We start from the raw sequence: 19,018 nt of genomic DNA, 5'->3' as shown, positions 1-19,018 counted from the left end.
AGTGAAACCGCGCGGAAGTAGCTATTAAGTATGGATGATGAAAACAAGGCACTTACATTGAGATGCTCCTCCGGGACCTTCACCTCGCCGCACATAGTCTCAGCATTACACTGATCTATGCAATGCGTTCTCCCGTCTCGGACGAACACTTGACGCGTTGGACATTTTCTGAAACAAAAGAAAATAGATCAATTAATACAATAGGCTAGTTTCCTACTAGTCAAATTCAATTTGACTGCACGGTTGGCGCGGTGGCTGGGCAACTGGCTGCCGTGCAACGGGTAGCGGGTTCGATTCCCGCACGGAGCAACTCTTTGTGTGATCCACAAATTGTTGTTTCGGTTCTGGGTGTCATGTGCATGTGAAATTGTATGTTTGTAAACGCAACCACGATACAGGAGAAAATCCTAATGTGGGGCAAAGTTTAAAAAAAAAAACTTTTGTCGAAATGTCAAAAACGATATCTTCTATGAACTTCAAGTATGAAATACTCTATGATGACGTCATAAGTTTTTGACGTCAAATAGCAGACTTATTTCTAGAAATTTAGCTAGAAAAAATCTAAAATTAAGTAGTTCATCAAATTTCTGAATGAGAGAGAGAGAGAGATTATTTTTGAATATTTTATTGTATTGAAAAGTTGTAACAATTTATTTTTTACCCAGTCATCATCCCTATTGTAATCATCATCATCAACACTTGAGAGAATGACGTCATTTAGGGGAGAATGGAGGAAGAAGTTGACACATTGTGGGAGAGCCATGCCATTCGGCATTGCTGGGCCGGCTCGACCGGAGTGCTACCACGGCCACACAGAAAACCGACGTAAAACAACGGTTGCGTTGTGTGAGTGAGGTTACCGGGGGCCTAATTACACCAAGTATCACAATCTTCCTAATCCCAAATTCCCCAACAACCCTTAAATTCCTAACCTCCAAAAGTTCAGTAAAGCACTTATAACGCCTCTGGTGTTTCGGGTGTCCATGGGCGGCGGTGATTGCTTACCATCAAATGATCCGTCTGCTCGTTTACCGAATTATACCATAGAAAAAAACAGAAATTCAGTATGAGTAGGAGTAAGAAAGACTTTCTTTTTTAATGACAGGGGGAAACCTTCAAAAGGCGCCTAGCTTTTTGAGGAGAAAGACTAGGGAGTGTGGAATTCTTCACTAAAACTACCCCGGTGGCCACCTCCAGCACCGATAAGGGGGACCGAGTCTTCTAACGAAAAAGAAGTGTGGGAGAGCCATGCTTCGGCACGAATGGGTCGGCTCGACCGTAGTGATACCACGGCCTCACAGAAAACCGACGTGAAACAACGCTTGCGTTGTGTTTCGTTGTGTGAGTGAGGTTACCGGAGGCCCAATTCCCCCTTCCCAATCTTCCGCATCCCCATTCCCGAACAACAACCCTTAAATTCCTAACTCCCAAAAAGCCGGTAACGCACTTGTGGCGGCGATTGCTTACCATCAGGTAATACATCAGCTCGATAACCGGCGTGTTTCATAAAAAAAAGAAAGAGATTCATTACGAATACAAAAGACCTAATTAAATTAAATAATTATCAGTCCGCAAAACAGTGAATTTGTGTCCAGATAGATAAGAAACGTAATCAAATCTTTATATCATAAAAATATGTTGATAATTATCGTTTTAAAATTGTCTCGTCATGATGCGTTTTAGTTTTTTGTGTATTTAAAAAGAATGTGCTTAGGTGAACTTTGCATTGCCGAAAAAAATTTAAATGACAATTGATTGACATAAAAAAAAAGTAATGAGAGGTATTACTTATACAAGTGTGGGAGAGCCATGCTTCGGCACGAATGGGCCGGCTCGACCGGAGTGATACCACGGCCGAGCAGAAAACCGATGTGAAACATCACTTGCGTTGTGTTTCGTTGTGTGAGTGAGGTTACCGGAGGCCTAATTTCCCCCTTCCCAATCTTCCCAATTCCTGATTTCCTAAAAGCCCTTAAATTCCTAACCCCCAAAAGGCCGGCAATGCACTTGTAACGCCTCTAAAAACACGTAAAAAAAAGATTTTGCGGGGAGAAAAACATCCAATGACTTCTCCCGCCTTGGGCGAGGCGAGAGGGAGTGTCAGACTCTTACTGACTACAAAAACAACCCCGTTCCTATTCCTACTTTTCGATCCGCAGCCCCGGTAAACCCGCTAGGTAGTCCGAAGTTTCGGATCAGGCCCGTTAAACCCGCTAGGTACTCCGGTTGCAGCAAGCACATTTGTGCCAAATGGTCAGATTATCACACCCGTGGGAAGAAGAGCAATGGTGGCAAAACCATTCATTCCAAAGGTAGTAAAATGAATATTACATAGCATAGATAAACAATGAATATTTTAAATAAGTATAGATCAGCTAACGCCGCCGACCATGGACACCCGAAACACTAGAGGCGTTACAAGTACGTTGCCGGCCTTTGGGGGTTAGGAATTTAAGGGTTGTAAGGAAATCGGGAAGTGGGAAGATTGGAAAGGGGACTAATTAGGCCTTCGGCAACCCCATCACTCACACAACGCAAGCGTTGTTTCACGTCGGTTTTCTGTAAGACCGTGGTATCACTCCGGTTGAGCAAGCACATTTAATTTTGTGTCAAATGGTCAGATTATCACACCCGCGGGAAGAGGCGGGATGGAAATCTAGATTACAGCACTATACATAGGTATACCGATCGTGGATAAACACTGAATATTTTGAATATAGATAAAGAGTAGATTAGATTAGCAATCAGCCCACCTACGTCACACAGAGAATTCTGTACTATTTATGTTTTCTTTCTACCGATTGCGCAGTGGTGTCTAAATAATGTTAGAGAGTACGTATAACATTGGGAAAAGACACTATTTGATTGTACTTGCCGTTGGGAGGTTTTAAACCCACAACCTCATGCTTGAAACCTCCGGGCCGCCATTATATTTGTAGTTCCGAATTGAAAATTCCGAATCACACTAGTATTATACATCTGAAAGTTGATTTGTTTGGATGTTTGTCTGTCAATCACGGTAAAAGTACTGAACGGATTTTGATAAAATTTGGTATACAGACAGGGAATGAGCTGCCTTAGGTGATGGGATATCCCATCACATAAGATACTATTAATCCCATGGGAACGCGGGCGAAGCAGCTGGCAGAAACGAGTTAAAAATAATTTAAGTGTTGGAGAGCCATGCTTCGGCACTGCTGGGCCGGCTCGACCGGAGTGACACCACAGCCGAGCAGAAAACCGACGTGAAACAACGCTTGCATTGTGTGACTGAGGTTACCGGAGGCCCAATTACCCCCATTCCCAATCTTCCCAATCCCAAACAAACCTTAAATTCCTAACCCCCAAAAGGCTAACAACGCACTTGTAACGCCTCTAGTATTTCAACTATCCATGGGCGGCGGCGATTACTTACCATCAGGTGATCAGGCTCGTTTACCGGCTTATTCCAAAATAAAAGAAAAAGTAAAACGAGTTATAGCAGTGTAACAAGCAAACGTCATAGGTGACCTTTTAGACTGCAGCAAATCTATATTTTCCTTAAATGTGTTTAGTTCGTCAATCGGTAAACGTGTGTTCACGGGTTTTAAATTAAAATTAAAAGCGACAGTGATTCATAGTTATTCCGATGTCCTTCTACTAGGGTAGTGCATTTTACAGAAGAATAGCTTGCATGAAGAAACAAGAGTGATGGAAGTCAATGCAATGAGAGACGTATTGCGAAAATCAGTGAGTGTGGTCTTCACAAATATATTGGAAGTAAGAAGCAATTATAAGTTTTTTAAACTGGCATTGGTCACTAACACTGGCATTAGAACTTAAGACGGGATATTTACCATGTAGTGATGAGTTCATCCGTGATCATGGCGCTTACAACAGTGCCGAAATATCGGAAACTCATAGACATAAATAAACATGGTAAATATCCCGTCTCAAGTTCTAACGTAAGATTCATATCCGAATACTCAAAAGCTATTCAATATAAAGTCGCTCTCAAATGTAGTTCTGTCACTATCAATTCTTTATAAAATGACAGAGATAGCACGATATTTAAGTACAACTTAAAATTGAGTAGCATTTCAGTATTCGGGCGTCAATTATACATAATTATATTAACTAACTTATGCCAGCGATGATTGGATTATCTAACTAATTGTTCTAATCGGTATAGTGGTTTAGGCGTAAAGAAGAGACAGAGACGTGAGTTACTTTCGTATTTATATTTTTTTATTATTTTGATAAACAAACAGACGAATTGTCTAAAAGTTAATGATCAATATCACCCTTGAATATCAATAACGATAGTGGAATTCTAAGTGCATTGCCTACATTATTTTGAATCATCCATTGACTTCTCCCGCCTTAGGCGAGGCGAGAGGGAGTGTAAGACTCTTACTGACTAAACACCACCCCGTTACTACTCCTGCTTTTCCAACCGGAGCCCCGGTAAACCCGCTAGGTAGTCCGCAGCTCCGATATATACCATGATACCATTTCCTTAGCGTTTTGAAAGTACATATAACTTTCTACGATTACTTAGACACCACTGCTAAACTGACAAACGGTGAAGGAAAACATCATGAGGAAACCTGGGCTTAAAATGTCTAATTTTAAGTTTGAAACCGCCAACCCGCATTGAGTAAGCGTGGTGATTCATGCTCAAACCTTCTCCGTGTGAGAAGAGGCTTTGGTCAGTAGTGGTCACTCTGTTGATGTTGATGTGATGTAGTAAAAAGCAGGTTACTTTAATATTACAAACAAATACTTCAATTTTATTTATTAGTCTAAATCTAAATTCTTCTCCATAGGAATCTACACTTTGGAACGAGCAAATAGAGCAACTAGAGGACTGACCGACAGACAGACATTTTATTTTCTTTGTATTGTAATACTAGCGACCCGCCCCAGCTTCGCATGGGTGCAATGGTGATATATTATACCTTTTTTTTTTTTTTTTGAGGGTGGAAAATCATCCAATGACTTCTCCTGCCTTGGGTGAGGCGAGAGGGAGTGTCAGACTCTTACTGACTAAAAACCACCCCGTTCCTTCTCCTGCTTTGAGCCGGAGCCCCGGTAACCTTTTACGTTGTCCGCAGCTCCGGATCGGGCATCAGCCCTACTGGGCCCCATCTATGGTGGTCTGATGGCTCTTTGAGGCGCGCGCAGAACGCGACGCGCCGTACGCACGGGTCTGGTTTTGTTCGGGCGGCGAGCTACCCTTGCTCGTCGTCCGCAGACCCGCACTTACGGTGGCCGGAGATCGTCACGCGATCCCCGACGCCCGGAGTGTCTTCTGCGGCGGTGATATATTATACCTGTATTATACATAAAAACCTTCCTCATGAGTTACTCTATCTATTAAAAAAAACCGCATCAAAATCCGTTGCGTAGTTTTAAAGATTTAAGCGTTCATAGGGACATACAACATACCAGAAAAAGCGACTTTGTTTTATACTATGTAGTGATTTGCTTTGACTTTATTGTAACTTTCGTGAGACATAATTATTATGTTATCGGCTTACTCACGTAACTGTTTAACGAGGAACTCGATTAGTTTCAAGCCATGCTAGAGGCTCATATTCATGAGCAGCATTCCGCGATACACGAATGTGCGTGTGAGCCTCTAGCATAGCTTGAAATTAGTCGAGTTCCTCGTCAAACAGTTACGTGAGTAAGCCGATAACATAATAATAATTTGCTATGACGTTCAAAAGTGCCTTCTATGTCTATTTGAAATAAATAATTTTGACTTTAACTTTGAAATGAAACTACATGCAAACTGATTTCTCATTAGACATTCTACTCGCGCGACATTCTTCACGTTTTGCCTTCACATTAATAAAGACAAAAACAGAATTACAATAATCATGTAAATTCACAAACATAATATACGTTACGTATGACATTATTTGCCAAGTAGAATCGTATAATATTTGTTTATCTTATCTTGGCTGTAGATAACCATTCATTTCGATCTCGGGCTGAACGCAAGATGGCGGCTGTTAGACAAAAACATACGTTCCCATAAAACATTGTTATTTAAAAGTGTCAAAAACGAGTTTCTGTTACCAAATTAGTGTTTAAAACTGGACTCTATTAAGGAAAACAGACTTTAGTGGCTAAATAAAACAGTTTTAATTGTGTTTTTGTGCGAAAATCAACGAAAAACGTAAGTATTTTTTTTACTATTTACGTCGTCGGTAGATTTTGATACCTACGTCACTATTGCAAATCGACATCTGTCAAAGCGAACTACTTACGCAAAGTTGTGTAAGATCATTTTTGGAAGTATTTGTGTAGGTACTTGCGATCCGCATTATTTTGTAAAGTTAACATACATGTAACTTCTTAAGCATGAGCTAATGTTCACATGTAAACAGCAGCTCATGTAAAGAGATTGTCCAGTCAACTGATGGTAGCGGTGACTGTCCAGGCGACACACGTACTTAGGTATCGTCATGAACTAATGTTCACATGTAAACAGCAGCTCATGTAAAGAGATTGTCCAGTCAACTGATGGTAGCGGTGACTGTCCAGGCGACACACGTACTTAGGTATCGTCATGAGCTAATGTTCACATGTAAACAGCAGCTCATGTAAAGAGATTGTCCAGTCAACTGATGGTAGCGGTGACTGTCCAGGCGACACACGTACTTAGGTGTCGTCATGTAAACAGCAGCTCATGTAGAGTAAAGGTACAATTTGAGGATTATGTTAAAGAACATATCTTCACCTTGAAGTAATCGGTTATTGAGAGTGCGTTCACCGATTAGGAAAGGTCTATTTATTTGATACATTGTCACATGTATTGTGTTGGTATTTCCTAGTATATTGTCAATATCACGCCTTTTATTTTCTGTAGGGAGTAGGTAGAGATGCATTCTTCTGTAGGGGAAATAAGTCCATCTGCACTTGACTTTACTGAAGGTTCTAATTGGGACAGAGGGCGTCCATGGAAGTATTTCATCGACATACTCTGCACACTCTAAAGTAGGCTGCGCAACGTCACTGCGTCTGATGATGAACCGATGATGAAGTTTAATTTTTTTTTTACAAAATCGCGCATATTAAAATTTAGTCCAATAATCTAATAAACCTTAATTACTATTATTTAACAATACAATACTGCCTGATAAGCAGTTCACTTTAAAGACAAACTAGATCGATACGTATCTAAATCTTTAAGTAACACAAATAAGGAAAAAAGTTAATATTTTCATACAAAAAACGGGTTTTTATCACGATTATATACATAATATAATAGATACAAATAAAATAACTTCGTGATTCATATGTAGATGATTCTCAGTTCTTAAGAAATCTATTTATAAACACACTTTTATAATTGATACTAGCAAACCCGGCGAACTACATTTCGCCACCAATAATTTTCCCAGTTTTCCTGTTTTTCTCTTAATTTTTTCTTTTTGCTATAAACCTCACGGAGCCCGAGACCTTTCCAACGAATACAAAACCGTGGAAATCGGTTCGTGCGTTCTGGAGTTATAGCGTCAGGAAGGAAAACCCGACTTATTTTTATATTATAGACTAGCTTCCGCCCGCGACTCCGTCCAAGCGGATGTCGGTCTTCGCGTGGAAGTTTTATTTCTCAATTTTGAGTAACTTTGACAATGACATCTTATAAATCTATTGGACCCAAATACGGCTAGGCCCATAATAATTAAGGAGATCCCTCTATTGAGCTACTGCTGTTGAGCTTGCGTTCTGTAGTATAAAAATGAAAAATTAAGATTTTGTTTTCTACGTATTTTTCCAGGATAATAAGTATAATATTTTACGCCCAGGATAATAAGGAATAATTATACCAAGTTTCATCGAAATTGAACCGTTGATTTTCACGTGATGCCTGAACATACAGACAGACAGACAAAAATGTTCACAATCCCCGATTCCCCAACAACCCTTAAATTCCTAACCTCTAAAAGGCCGGCAATGCACTTGTAACGCCTCTGGTATTTTTAGTGTCCATGGGCGGCGGCGATTGCTTACCATCAGGTGATCCGCCTGCACGTTTACACTCGTGTGTTACATAAATAAAAAGAGTAAAAAACGTCACATTCCTAGCACTGAATATGCACTGTATCTTCATAAAAACATATATTTATTGTCATTAATCGCATAATCGTAGCGTATAGAGGATTTGATATAAGGTAAACACAGATAATCGAAGTGATAACACAAACAGAATCGTATTATTACGTTTCTATCTACACATCACGCCTCTGTAAAGTGGGTGTTGCTTAAGTCTTTGACTGCCTAAGGAGGAGGCGGGACGCGTGAGGGAACGAACCTCCTCACGCCCCAGCCGATGCGAAGGACACTTCGGGCATCGGGGATCGCGTGACGATCTCCGGCCACCGTAAGAGCGGGCCTGCGGACGGCGAGCAAGGGTAGCTCGCCGCTCGACCAGAACCAGATCCGAGCGTTCGGCGCATCGCGTTCCGCGCGCGCCCCAAAAAGTCATCAGACCACCACAGATAGGGCCCAGTAGGGCTGATGCTTAATCCGGAGCTGCAGACAAGCAGGAGTAGGAACGGGGTGGTTTTTAGTCAGTAAGAGTCTGACACTCCCTCTCGCCTCGCCCTGGCGAGAGAAGACCTTGGATGATTTTCCCCCTGAAAAAAAGTCTTTGACTGCCAATAGAAAACTGTTGAAGGCAAATCCTCCGCGAACGTCGGTCACCGGTGACCACCACGGCGTTCAAAGTGTTAAGGCATGCGTCGTTGGTTGAGTTGTTTTCGGTAGGGCTGTTGGATGGGGCCCAGTAGGGCTTATGCCTAATCAGGAGCTGCGGACTACCTAGCGGGTTTACCGGGGCTCCGGCTCGACAAGCAGGTGTAGGAACGGGGTGGTTTTTAGTCAGTAAGAGTCTGATACTCTCTCTCGCCTCGCAGAAGACGGGAGAAGGCATTAGATGATTTTCACCCCTTAAAAAAACGTATTTTCACTTGGGTTTTTCAAGGCGGAAGAATCCTTTAAATGACCTTAAAAAAAGGCATTTTAAGCGCATATTCTACAATTTGTTAAGCTTCCTTGTGCGAACTGCTAGGGAGTGGAACTCCTTGCTGGAGTCTGTTTCCTGATGGGTATAACCTGGGTGTTTATATATATATAGGTTGCTTATGGGCAGACGTGCTTCATCGTAGACCGCATCATCACTTACCATCAGGCGAGATAGCGGCCAAACGTCGACCCATTAAATGTAAAAAAAAATTTGAGGTTGCTTAAAATCCGGTGTTTACTTATTAAGTTCTTATTGCATTTTTCAGGAGATGCAGTCGTCCAGCCTGGGTGGGAGCTACCCTGGATACCAGGGCTACCCGTATGTAAGGCCAATAGTCACTGAGATACCATCTCCTGATCCGCAGGCGGTCACGGTAAGAATCTATTTCGTTTTTATTTTTTCGTTATTTTTTTTTATTCGATTAAAACTAATGCTTGACTACAATCAAGTACAATCCCACCTGATGGTAAGTAGTGATGCAATCGTTGATGGTGAGGCGCACTAGTTTCTTAAGAGCCTATTCACTCTAGACTTGAAGACACCCACATTGTAATCCGATGGAAAAACCGCAGCAGGCAGATTGAAATATTTAGAAAAACACTAGGATTTTCTCCTGTATCGTGGGTGCGTTTACAAACATACAAGTTCACATACACATGACACCCAGACCCGAAACCACAATTTGTGGATCACACAAAGAGTTGCTCCGTGCGGGAATCGAAACTGCTACACGTTGCGTGGCAGCCGGTTGCCCAGCCACCGCGTCAACCATGCAGTCTATACTAAGTGCCTGCAGTCTATAATATTTATTTAAGTATATTAAAGACGATGTAGTGACAAGGATTGAAATGGGAATGTTACGATGGTTTGGACATGTAGAAAGGATGGATGAAAGCAGATTTATGAAAGTATGCAAGGCGAATATGAGTGGGACCGCCGTTAGAGGGCGCCCTAGACGGATATATAGCGACGAGTTTAGCGATTTATATTAAAAAAGGGCCAAATTAAAAGCACCTTTAACCGACACGAGCATGCATGAAAACACTACTGATGACTGTTGATGAAGCGAAAGAGGTGTGTAAAATTGGTAGCAACAAAGCTAATGGAAGTCCTAATGTGGGAAAGTATATAAGCCGGTAAACGAGCAGACGGATCACCTGATGGTAAGCAATCTTCGCCGCCCATAGACACACGAAACACCAGAGGCGTTACAAATGTGTTACCGGCTTAGGTTATGACAAAGGCATCGTAAAGGATATATGTAATACTATTGGTAGCAATAATAATACTTCTAAATCCTAAGCGAATATGGAAAAGTAGTTAGAACTAAAACAGCTAGACGGATCACCTATTATCTAGGTAAGCATATCTCTTGGCTAGCAAACAACATCTCATAAATTGAAACACTCGACAATTTGGCAGACTTTGCTAATACAAATACATATTTACTTCAATCTGTTTATAAATAACTAGCAAACAGAAATCAGTTTCGCCACTAATGATTGTCTCTGTCTTTTGAAAAATTCCATTGAATAATAATACCTTCGGAGCCCGAGACCTTTCAATAAATGCAAAACCGTGGAAATCGGTTCGTGCGTTCTGGAGTTATAGTGCCAGGAAGGAAAACCCGACTTATTTTTATATTATAGACCATACCATCGAAATCATCTTTATGTATATTGAATTCCAATAAATACCATAGTTAACACGTCAACTGCCGCGTAAATCGCCGGTGACCTACGTTAGTAGAGGATTTTTCTTCAACAGAGATTTTAGAGATATGTTATTTAACTATGCTACGAAGATAGTAAATAATTAAGCTGTGAAACTATGTGACCGTTTCCACTGATACTAAGCTATGTAGCTGTGCGAGGAAGATGCGCAGCTCGAGTATGTGATGTACCGATAGTAGGGAAGCCATCCATAGCAAAGAAGGGCCAAATTAAAAGTACCTTTAACCGATGAGCATACATAAAAAGACTGATGAATCGTAGCAATCGACGTTCCATTGTCTCTGCCTAACCCCATGGGAGATAGGCGTAAGGTTATGTATGAATGTACCTCATAATCACATTCATTACACATATTTATGGGATAGCATTTTATAATTATACTAGCGACCCGCCCCAGCTTCGCATGGGTGCAATAGTGATATATTACGCATGTATTATACATATAAACCCCCCTTTTGAATCACTCTATCTATTAAAAAAACCGCATCAAAATCCGTTGCGTAGTTTTAAAGATTTAAGCATACAAAGGGACATAGGGACGGAGAAAGCGACTTTGTTTTATACTATGTAATGATTTCTTGTTCCTGCTCGTTGGTCGAGTGGTTGCAAGTGCGACTGCCTTACAAGGGGTCTCGGGTTCGATGCCCGGGTCGGGCAAAGTATTGCTGGACTTTTTTCGGATTTTCGAAAATTTCTCAGTAGTAGCACGGAGTCTGGAAATGTGCCCGGTATATGGCAATAGACTCACCACTTATTACATGGGACTTACAACATAAATTGTGAAAAGTGGGTGTACATTGTTTAGTGGCATTACGTGCCATAATGTGCACCTCTGCCTACCCTTTCGGGGATTAAAGGCGTGACGATATGTATGTATGTATGTAATGATTTCTCTATTTACAGATAGTACAACCACCAAGTCAGGCGAGCAACCCCTACCCTCGATACCAGGGCTACCCGTACGTGAACCCCATGGTCACCGATGTGCCCACGATAGACCCGCAGACAGCGGCCAGATGGGCAAACCTACCAAGACGGCCATTGCAGACTGATGGGCCAAGAGCCGGCACCAGTTATGGACCCAGTAGTCCCCAGGTATGGAGTTAACACAATCTATACTAATATTATAAAGCTGAAGAGTTTGTTTCTTTGTTAGAACGCGCTAATCTCCGGAACTACTGGTCTGAATAGAATAATTATTTTTGTGTTGGATAGTCTATTTATCGAGGAAGGCTATAAGCTATAAAACATTACGCTATGATCAATAGGAGCCGAGCAGAGCGGGTGAAACCGCGCGGAAGTAACTAGTTGATAATAATATTCTTCCCAACTGAGTGTGGGAGAGCCATGCTTCGGCACGAATGAGCCGGCTCGACCGGAGTGATACCACGGCCGAGCAGAAAACTGACGTGAAACAAAGCCTGCGTTGTGTTTCGTTGTGTGAGTGAGGTTACCCGAGACCCAATTACTCCCCTTCCCAATCTTCCCAATCCCCGATTCCCCAACAACACTTAAATACCTAACCCCCAAAACACCGGCACCGCTTGTAACGCCTCTGGTGTTTCAAGTGTCCATGGGCGGCGGCGATTGCTTACCATCAGGTGATACGTCAGCTCGTTTACCGGTTATAAAACTACTTTTATCCAATTCCAGACGACACCTACAAGAGCGACCACATCAGGTAATGCGGAGACCACTAAAAAGGACATAGATGAAACTCCAGTGGTCTACATCGACATGCCTGAGGGAGGGAGCGAGGTGTCACAGAGTATCGTCACTCCTACCAATGATGAACCGGAGTTTGTGCAGGTAGATATTGCTTTAGATGAGGATTGGAAGGGTGATGCTGAGGAAGGAAAAGGTGTTTGTGATGTTTTGAAGAAATTTAAATGCTTTAGACCACGCAGGCCTTGAAAATAAAAGAAAGCAAATAACACACCAACAGTCTATAAGTGGCCACTGCTGACCAAAGGCCTTTTTGCATGGTTCTCCATGCAAAAAGGTTTGAGCATTAATCAAAACGCTTGCTCAATGCGGTTTGGTGATTTCAAACTTATAATTAGGAATTATAAGCCCAGGTTTTCTCATGATGTTTTCCTTCACCGTTTGTCAGTGGTGTCTAAATAATCTTAGAAAGTACATACATATAACTGTGAAAAGTCAAGCTCATTGGTATTACATACATTTAAATGCGTAGGATTTAAAGACTCCCAGGAATCCCAGATTTTCAGACTAGATAGAGAGCCTAGACTAGACTAAACAGATAAAATTGCACATTATTGACCATTTTACCCAGGGATCAAAAATTGCTGACAAGTGCCAAAACCTTTTTAATGAATAACTAAAACACTAATTTCAGGATACAATCATGTACGATCCCTTTGAAAACCGGAGGATTGACGCCGTGAAAGATGAATCAGGATCTGGACCATCTTCGGAATCAGGATCCTCGAGTTCCTCACACCATCAGGCTATTAGGCCAAATACACTGAATCTGGCAGGAGCTAGCTCAAGTAAGTAAACAGCAGCTCATGTAAAGAGATTGTCACGTCAACTGGTGGTAGCGGTGACTGTCCAGGCGACACACGTACTTAGGTATCGTCATGAGCTAATGTTCGCATGTAAACAGCAGCTCATGTAAAGAGATTGTCCAGTCAACTGATGGTAGCGGTGACTGTCCAGGCGATACGTACTTAGGTATCGCCATGAGCTAATGTTCACATGTAAACAGCAGCTCATGTAAAGAGATTTTCCAGTCAACTGATGGTAGCGGTGACTGTCCAGGCGACACACGTACTTAGGTATCGTCATGAGCTAATGTTCACATGTAAACAGCAGCTCATGTAAAGAGATTGTCCAGTCAACTGATGGTAGCGGTGATTGTCCAGGCGACACACGTACTTAGGTATCGTCATGAGCTAATGTTCACATGTAAACAGCAGCTCATGTAAAGAGATTGTCCAGTCAACTGATGGTAGCGGTGATTGTCCAGGCGACACACGTACTTAGGTATCGTCATGAGCTAATGTTCACATGTAAACAGCAGCTCATGTAAAGAGATTGTCCAGTCAACTGATGGTAGCGGTGATTGTCCAGGCGACACACGTACTTAGGTATCGTCATGAGCTAATGTTCACATGTAAACAGCAGCTCATGTAAAGAGATTGTCCAGTCAACTGATGGTAGCGGCGACTGTCCAGGCGACACACGTACTTAGGTATCGTCATGAGCTAATGTTCACATGTAAACAGCAGCTCATGTAAAGAGATTGTCCAGTCAAGTGATGGTATCGGTGACTGTCCAGGCGACACACGTACTTAGGTATCGTCATGAGCTAATGTTCACATGTAAACAGTGACTCACGTAAAGAGATTGTCCAGTCAACTGATGGTAGCGGTGACTGTCCAGGCGACACACGTACTTAGGTATCAATATTAATGACTGGTATTTCTTCTCACAGGTGCTGACACTCCAGGCCCATCATCGTCAAGACAGACTCCCATTATGCCAAGTTTTTTGGCTAAAGAGAGTCAAGTTTATGGTGGTAGTACCAGTGATGGTTTTCCAATATCACCCATTCCTATATCGGAGTTTCCTGAGCCACCTCCGGCGTACACTGAGACTGCTGTTACCCAATCTTCAACTCCGACGAGAGATCCTGCTAGAGAGACGCCCAGAGAACCCATTCTTGAGCCTTTGAGAGTGGAGCCCATTAGAAGAGAACCGGTTTATTCTCCAGCTCCCATGACGCAGGTTATCACTTCAAGTAAGTTTTTATTAATTTTATTTTAATGATTTATTTTCATTTTATTGCTTGCTCTGTGATTGTTTTTTTATGGAACTTAGCCGGTAAACGAGTGAACATATCACCTGATGGAAAGCAATCGCCGCCGCCCATGGACACTTGAAACACTAGAGGCGTGCGTTGCCGGCCTTTTAGGGATTAGGAATTTAAGTGTTGTTGGGGAATTGGGCCTCAGGTAACCTCACTCACACAACGTAAACTGACCGTTGTTTCAGGTCAGTTTTCGGTAAGGCCATGGTATCTCTCCAGTCGAGCCGGCCCATTCGTGCCGAAGCATGGCTCTCCCACATATAAAATGTATAATATATATCCTGCGAAGTGTATGAGAATTTATGTGTTAATAATATCACTATGAAAAAGTCCTAGTGCAGGATAACGTTTAAAGTTTTTAGTCAGTAAGAGTCTGACACTCCCTCTCGCCTCGTCCAAGGCGGGAGAAGTCATTGGATGATTTTCCCCCGTAGGTAACGTTTAAAAAAGAATTTGATATGTTTTTCATGCATCACCTAATCTCCCTTCCAGATTACTCCAGTCCAGTGACCAACCTGCCCCTATCAGCGATGAATTACGAGAGAAAGAACCTGATCTGCCACCATTGTGGATCGAGGGTCCACACGCTAGTCGTCAAAGAGAACGGGCCTGTGACACATGTCGTGGCTTGTATGCTGTTCTTTCTCTTGTAAGTACCTCTTTATTGACTCCTTCGGAAGCCCCCAAAAGGCGTCTAGCTTTTGGGGCAAAAACTAGAAAATGTGGGATTTTGAATAGCTGTGTAGTGTTCGTTTCTCGTTTGTTTGTTTCCACGACTACGTCGACTCATCAAAGTTAAAGTCAAAGCATTTATTTCAATTAATCCTAAATAAGACACTTTTGAGGAGGACCAAGGGGGAGGCCTTTGTTCAGCAGTGGACGTCTCTCGACTGATGATGATGATGAAGGCACTTTTGAAACGTGAAATTGAATTGTCCGTCAGTCTGTCTGTCAGTGAAGCATCATCATCGCATCAAATGTAAAAAAATAAAACATTAGTTTAACTTTATGTTTTTCTTCTTTTCCAGCCCTCTCTCAATTTTCTGCGTTTATTGCACCGATTACTTCAAATACAACAACCACTATTGTCCCAGCTGTAACAACCAGATCGGTTACGTATCTCCTGTGGTGGGTAAAAAGGTTAATTATATCACATAAGTTAAGTCTGCTAGCCCATTTTAGTATTAGTCTAAGTTATTTCTTGTACATCAGCTACCACCTGCCAAAAAAATTCTGAACGCCGCTACTTCTGTTTTTACCTACTGCTCGGCTCCTATTGATTGTAGCGTGATGTTTTATAGCCTAAAGCCTTCCTCGATAAATTGACTATTCAACACAAAAAGTATTATTGAAATCGATCCAGTAGTTTCTGAGATAAACGAAGTTAAAGTCAGTAAAATTTTTGAACGTCAAAGCAAATATTTTTTATGATATGTATAAAATTAAAGTATGTCTGTCCTGTCAGTCAGTCCTCTAGTGGACGAAACGTATGTCAGAGAAATCATTTTGAAACTTAAATAAAATGACAGAAAATGTGTAATACCTAATAATACTTTACCCAACAGAGATTAATTAGTCTAATTACCTATTTAGAATAAGTGTATTATGTGGAAAACTATCATTCATTTCAGAATAAACCATATTTCTATTATAACTTTCGTGGGACATACTAAATTAATTATTATGTTATCGGCTTACTCACGTAACTGTTTGACGAGGAACTCGACTAGTTCCAAGCCGTGCTAGAGGCTCATATTCATGAGCAGCATTCCGCGACACAACGCGGCGATTGTCGCGCTACTACTGAAACTAGTCGAGTTCCTCGTCAAACAGTTACGTGATTCAGATCTACACTGTATTAATAGTGTAGATGACTATACCATACAGATTATACATATAAATGTAGTATTAAGTAGATCACTTATTTTAAGTTTGTGATTAATGTGATAAGTGTACAATTTTGAATCGCACAGGGAAATTTAAAACAACATAAGGCATAATAATGTATAATAATTAATGAGTTAGGTTTAATCTGTAAAATATAATTTTAAGTTTCATTTAATATAAATTAATTAGAAGTAAGAATACTACGTTTAAGTGTGGGAGAGCCATGCTTCGGCACGAATGGGCCGGCTCGACCGGAGTGATACCACGGCCTCACTGAAAACCGATGTGAAACAACGCTTGCGTTGTGTGACTGAGGTTAATTACCCAATTACCCCCCTTCCCAATCTTCCCAATCCCCGATTCCCCAACAACCCTTAAATTCCTAACCCCCAAAATGCCGGCAACGCACTTGTAACGCCTCTGGTGTTTCAAGTGTCCATGGGCGGCGGCGATTGCTTACCATCAGGTGATCCGTATGCTCGTTTACCGGCTTATACCATAAATAAGTCTGTCTGTCAATCTAACAAGCTGGATGTTGATTGCAAATTGTACCTAAATATTTATTATACGCTAAAAAAGCAAAACAAAAAAAAAAACATCTACCTAGATAATTTCGCCTTTCCTATCTAGAGTAATATGTATGTATAAAATTATATTCTAAGAACAGATTTTTTTGTTTTATTTTATGATACCTTTTTTCAATGCTTTTTGAAGATGATATGTTGTGATTTTATTGTAACTTTCGTGAGACATACTAAATTAATTATTATGTTATCGGCATAGCTCGAATCGCCAGTAGCAGCGCGACAATCGCCACGTCGTGTGTCGCGGAATGCTGCTCATGAATATGAGCCTCTAGCATGGCTTGAAACTAGTCGAGTTCCTCGTCAAAACAATACGTGAGTAAGCCGATAACATAATAATTAATATAATATGTTGTGGGAGAATCCCTAATTTGAATTCTGAATCTTCTAGTGGCTGATTCATAGGTTGAGTGAAACACAGAGTGCAGATACCTGATATATTTCGCGTAAACCCCAAAGAAAACCGTTCACTCATACCAGTACGCAGTAAGGGTAAGCGTCCACAGGCCCGCATCGTACGCATTCCGTATGACATCATCGGTACGCATCGCATGTAGGCATTGTCGATGATGCGGTGCGTACGACGCAGTGGTATGAGTTTCGCATCGAAATACATCAGAAGATATTATTAAAGGAGAAGAAAAGAAATGAATTGAAATCTCCCTGTAAGAGACAAATTAATAAATACTAGTGGTCGCCTAGTGGTCGAAATTCGACCATATACGATTTAATTTACAATACCACTTAACATACGTTCAAGTATAATTTGTATTTAACGAATTGCTATTAGTTTTGTAAAATTCAAATTAATATATTCCGGCGCATCATGAATAACCAAACCTCCTTCAATTAGAAACCTCTTTTCATATGAGACGTGAGAATATCACCGCAATGTGTGTCAATTTTGACGTTTTGTCAAATACGATACTATGCATGGTAGTGTGTAATGTTTTATTTATTGATTTAATGTATTTTATAAGCATTATTTTTGAAAAATATTAATGTTTTGCAATTCTCCTACACATAAACTATAAGTGTACCAAATTTTATGCTCCTACGTCCGCGCAATTTTCGTAAAAACAGTTACAAAGTTTTTGCTTCACGTATTAATATATAGATGATGACTTACCTATTTAATTTGATAGGTCCTCCAGTTTTTCTGACTCTCAGTGCTTGCTCCCAAAACTTCACAGCTTCAGGTAGTATTGTGTTCTGAAACAAAAAAAAAACAGTTTTAATTTTATTTTATGTTTTTTGGACTAGCAACAGAGCATACACTTAAATGATAAATGATATTTATTTTGCAAATAGGTTACAATGAAACTCTTTTACACGTCAATCTCTTAAATAACTAGATGAGTCCGGCCGGCTTATATGCTAGAATATAGCCTATCCGGAGACCCAATTACCTCATTTCCCAATCTTCCCAATTCCCCGAAATGTGCATCGATACCTACCCCCCTACGGGGATAAAAAACCTTTTAATATTTTTTTTTCTGTCAAAAAGTGCTTTATTGATTTCCGATAGTCGGTTATCAATTTCGACAAAGCATAAAATCGCCTATGTTACTGAACCAAACTGAATGCATAGACAGGAGATCAATAGTCAATAGATTGAGAGGCTTGGAGGCTTGGGAGTGAGCCGCTATAATGTCCACACAGGTCATGCTGACATGTTTGTAACACAAGTTACATTTTTATACAATTTGACATGATATACATTAATATCATTCGATATTTTTTTGTTTTCACATATTATTTTTAAAATTGTTAGTTTGAGGACCATGCGAGAGTTTGCCTAGTCATTTCACTTTTAGTTAATTATATTCTGACAGTGTGAGCATTTGTGTGGCCTACCCAAATGTTCTTTTGGTAGGTATTGTTCGTCGGATCATTCAGCAACAGCCGTCAGCTGAGCTCATTGTAAACTGACACATGCGTGCTGCCATCTGAA

At 41.0% G+C, this 19,018-nt stretch overlaps 2 protein-coding genes across 5 annotated transcripts in view; one reads left to right on the top strand and one right to left on the bottom strand.

Moving 5' to 3' along the window:
* Positions 1–19,018, bottom strand: part of LOC118280911 (leishmanolysin-like peptidase) — a 125,503-nt gene that overhangs the window by 19,321 nt on the left and 87,164 nt on the right. For both annotated transcript variants that reach the window (XM_050700933.1, XM_050700934.1), the window contains exons 4-5: positions 18,194–18,276; positions 57–168 (exon numbers count right to left, since the gene is read on the bottom strand). In XM_050700933.1, coding sequence (XP_050556890.1) covers positions 57–168; positions 18,194–18,276 — 195 coding nt within the window. The remainder of the gene's footprint in view (positions 1–56; positions 169–18,193; positions 18,277–19,018) is intronic.
* Positions 3,619–17,148, top strand: LOC118280914 (DNA-directed RNA polymerase II subunit RPB1-like). 3 transcript variants are annotated; one of them, XM_050700960.1, is made up of 8 exons: positions 3,619–3,759; positions 9,291–9,398; positions 11,662–11,853; positions 12,412–12,567; positions 13,118–13,271; positions 14,219–14,524; positions 15,086–15,242; positions 15,622–17,148. In XM_050700960.1, the coding sequence occupies exons 1-8, from the start codon at positions 3,691–3,693 to the stop codon at positions 15,749–15,751; spliced, it is 1,272 nt and encodes a 423-aa protein (XP_050556917.1). In that variant the 5' UTR covers positions 3,619–3,690; the 3' UTR covers positions 15,752–17,148. The 3 variants fall into 3 exon arrangements, with proteins under 3 accessions (XP_050556917.1, XP_050556918.1, XP_050556919.1); XM_050700961.1 differs by having other exon boundaries at positions 3,676–3,729; XM_050700962.1 differs by lacking the exon at positions 3,619–3,759 and adding an exon at positions 5,962–6,169.

The sequence above is a fragment of the Spodoptera frugiperda genome, chromosome 19 (assembly GCF_023101765.2).
Source record: "Spodoptera frugiperda isolate SF20-4 chromosome 19, AGI-APGP_CSIRO_Sfru_2.0, whole genome shotgun sequence".
Taxonomy (NCBI): domain Eukaryota; kingdom Metazoa; phylum Arthropoda; class Insecta; order Lepidoptera; family Noctuidae; genus Spodoptera; species Spodoptera frugiperda.
Note: the sequence above shows the minus strand (reverse complement) of the source record. Positions and strands in the feature narration are given on the sequence as shown.

What these genes read in the sequence shown, in the direction of transcription:
- LOC118280914 (XM_050700960.1), top strand. Translation starts at nt 3,691, where the DNA reads ATGGAAGTCAATGCAATGAGAGACGTATTGCGAAAATCAGTGAGTGTG. An exon ending in TCTTCACAAATATATTGGAA is followed by an intron (nt 3,760 to 9,290) that starts GTAAGAAGCAAT and finishes TGCATTTTTCAG; the next exon opens with GAGATGCAGTCGTCCAGCCT. An exon ending in ATGAACCGGAGTTTGTGCAG is followed by an intron (nt 12,568 to 13,117) that starts GTAGATATTGCT and finishes CACTAATTTCAG; the next exon opens with GATACAATCATGTACGATCC.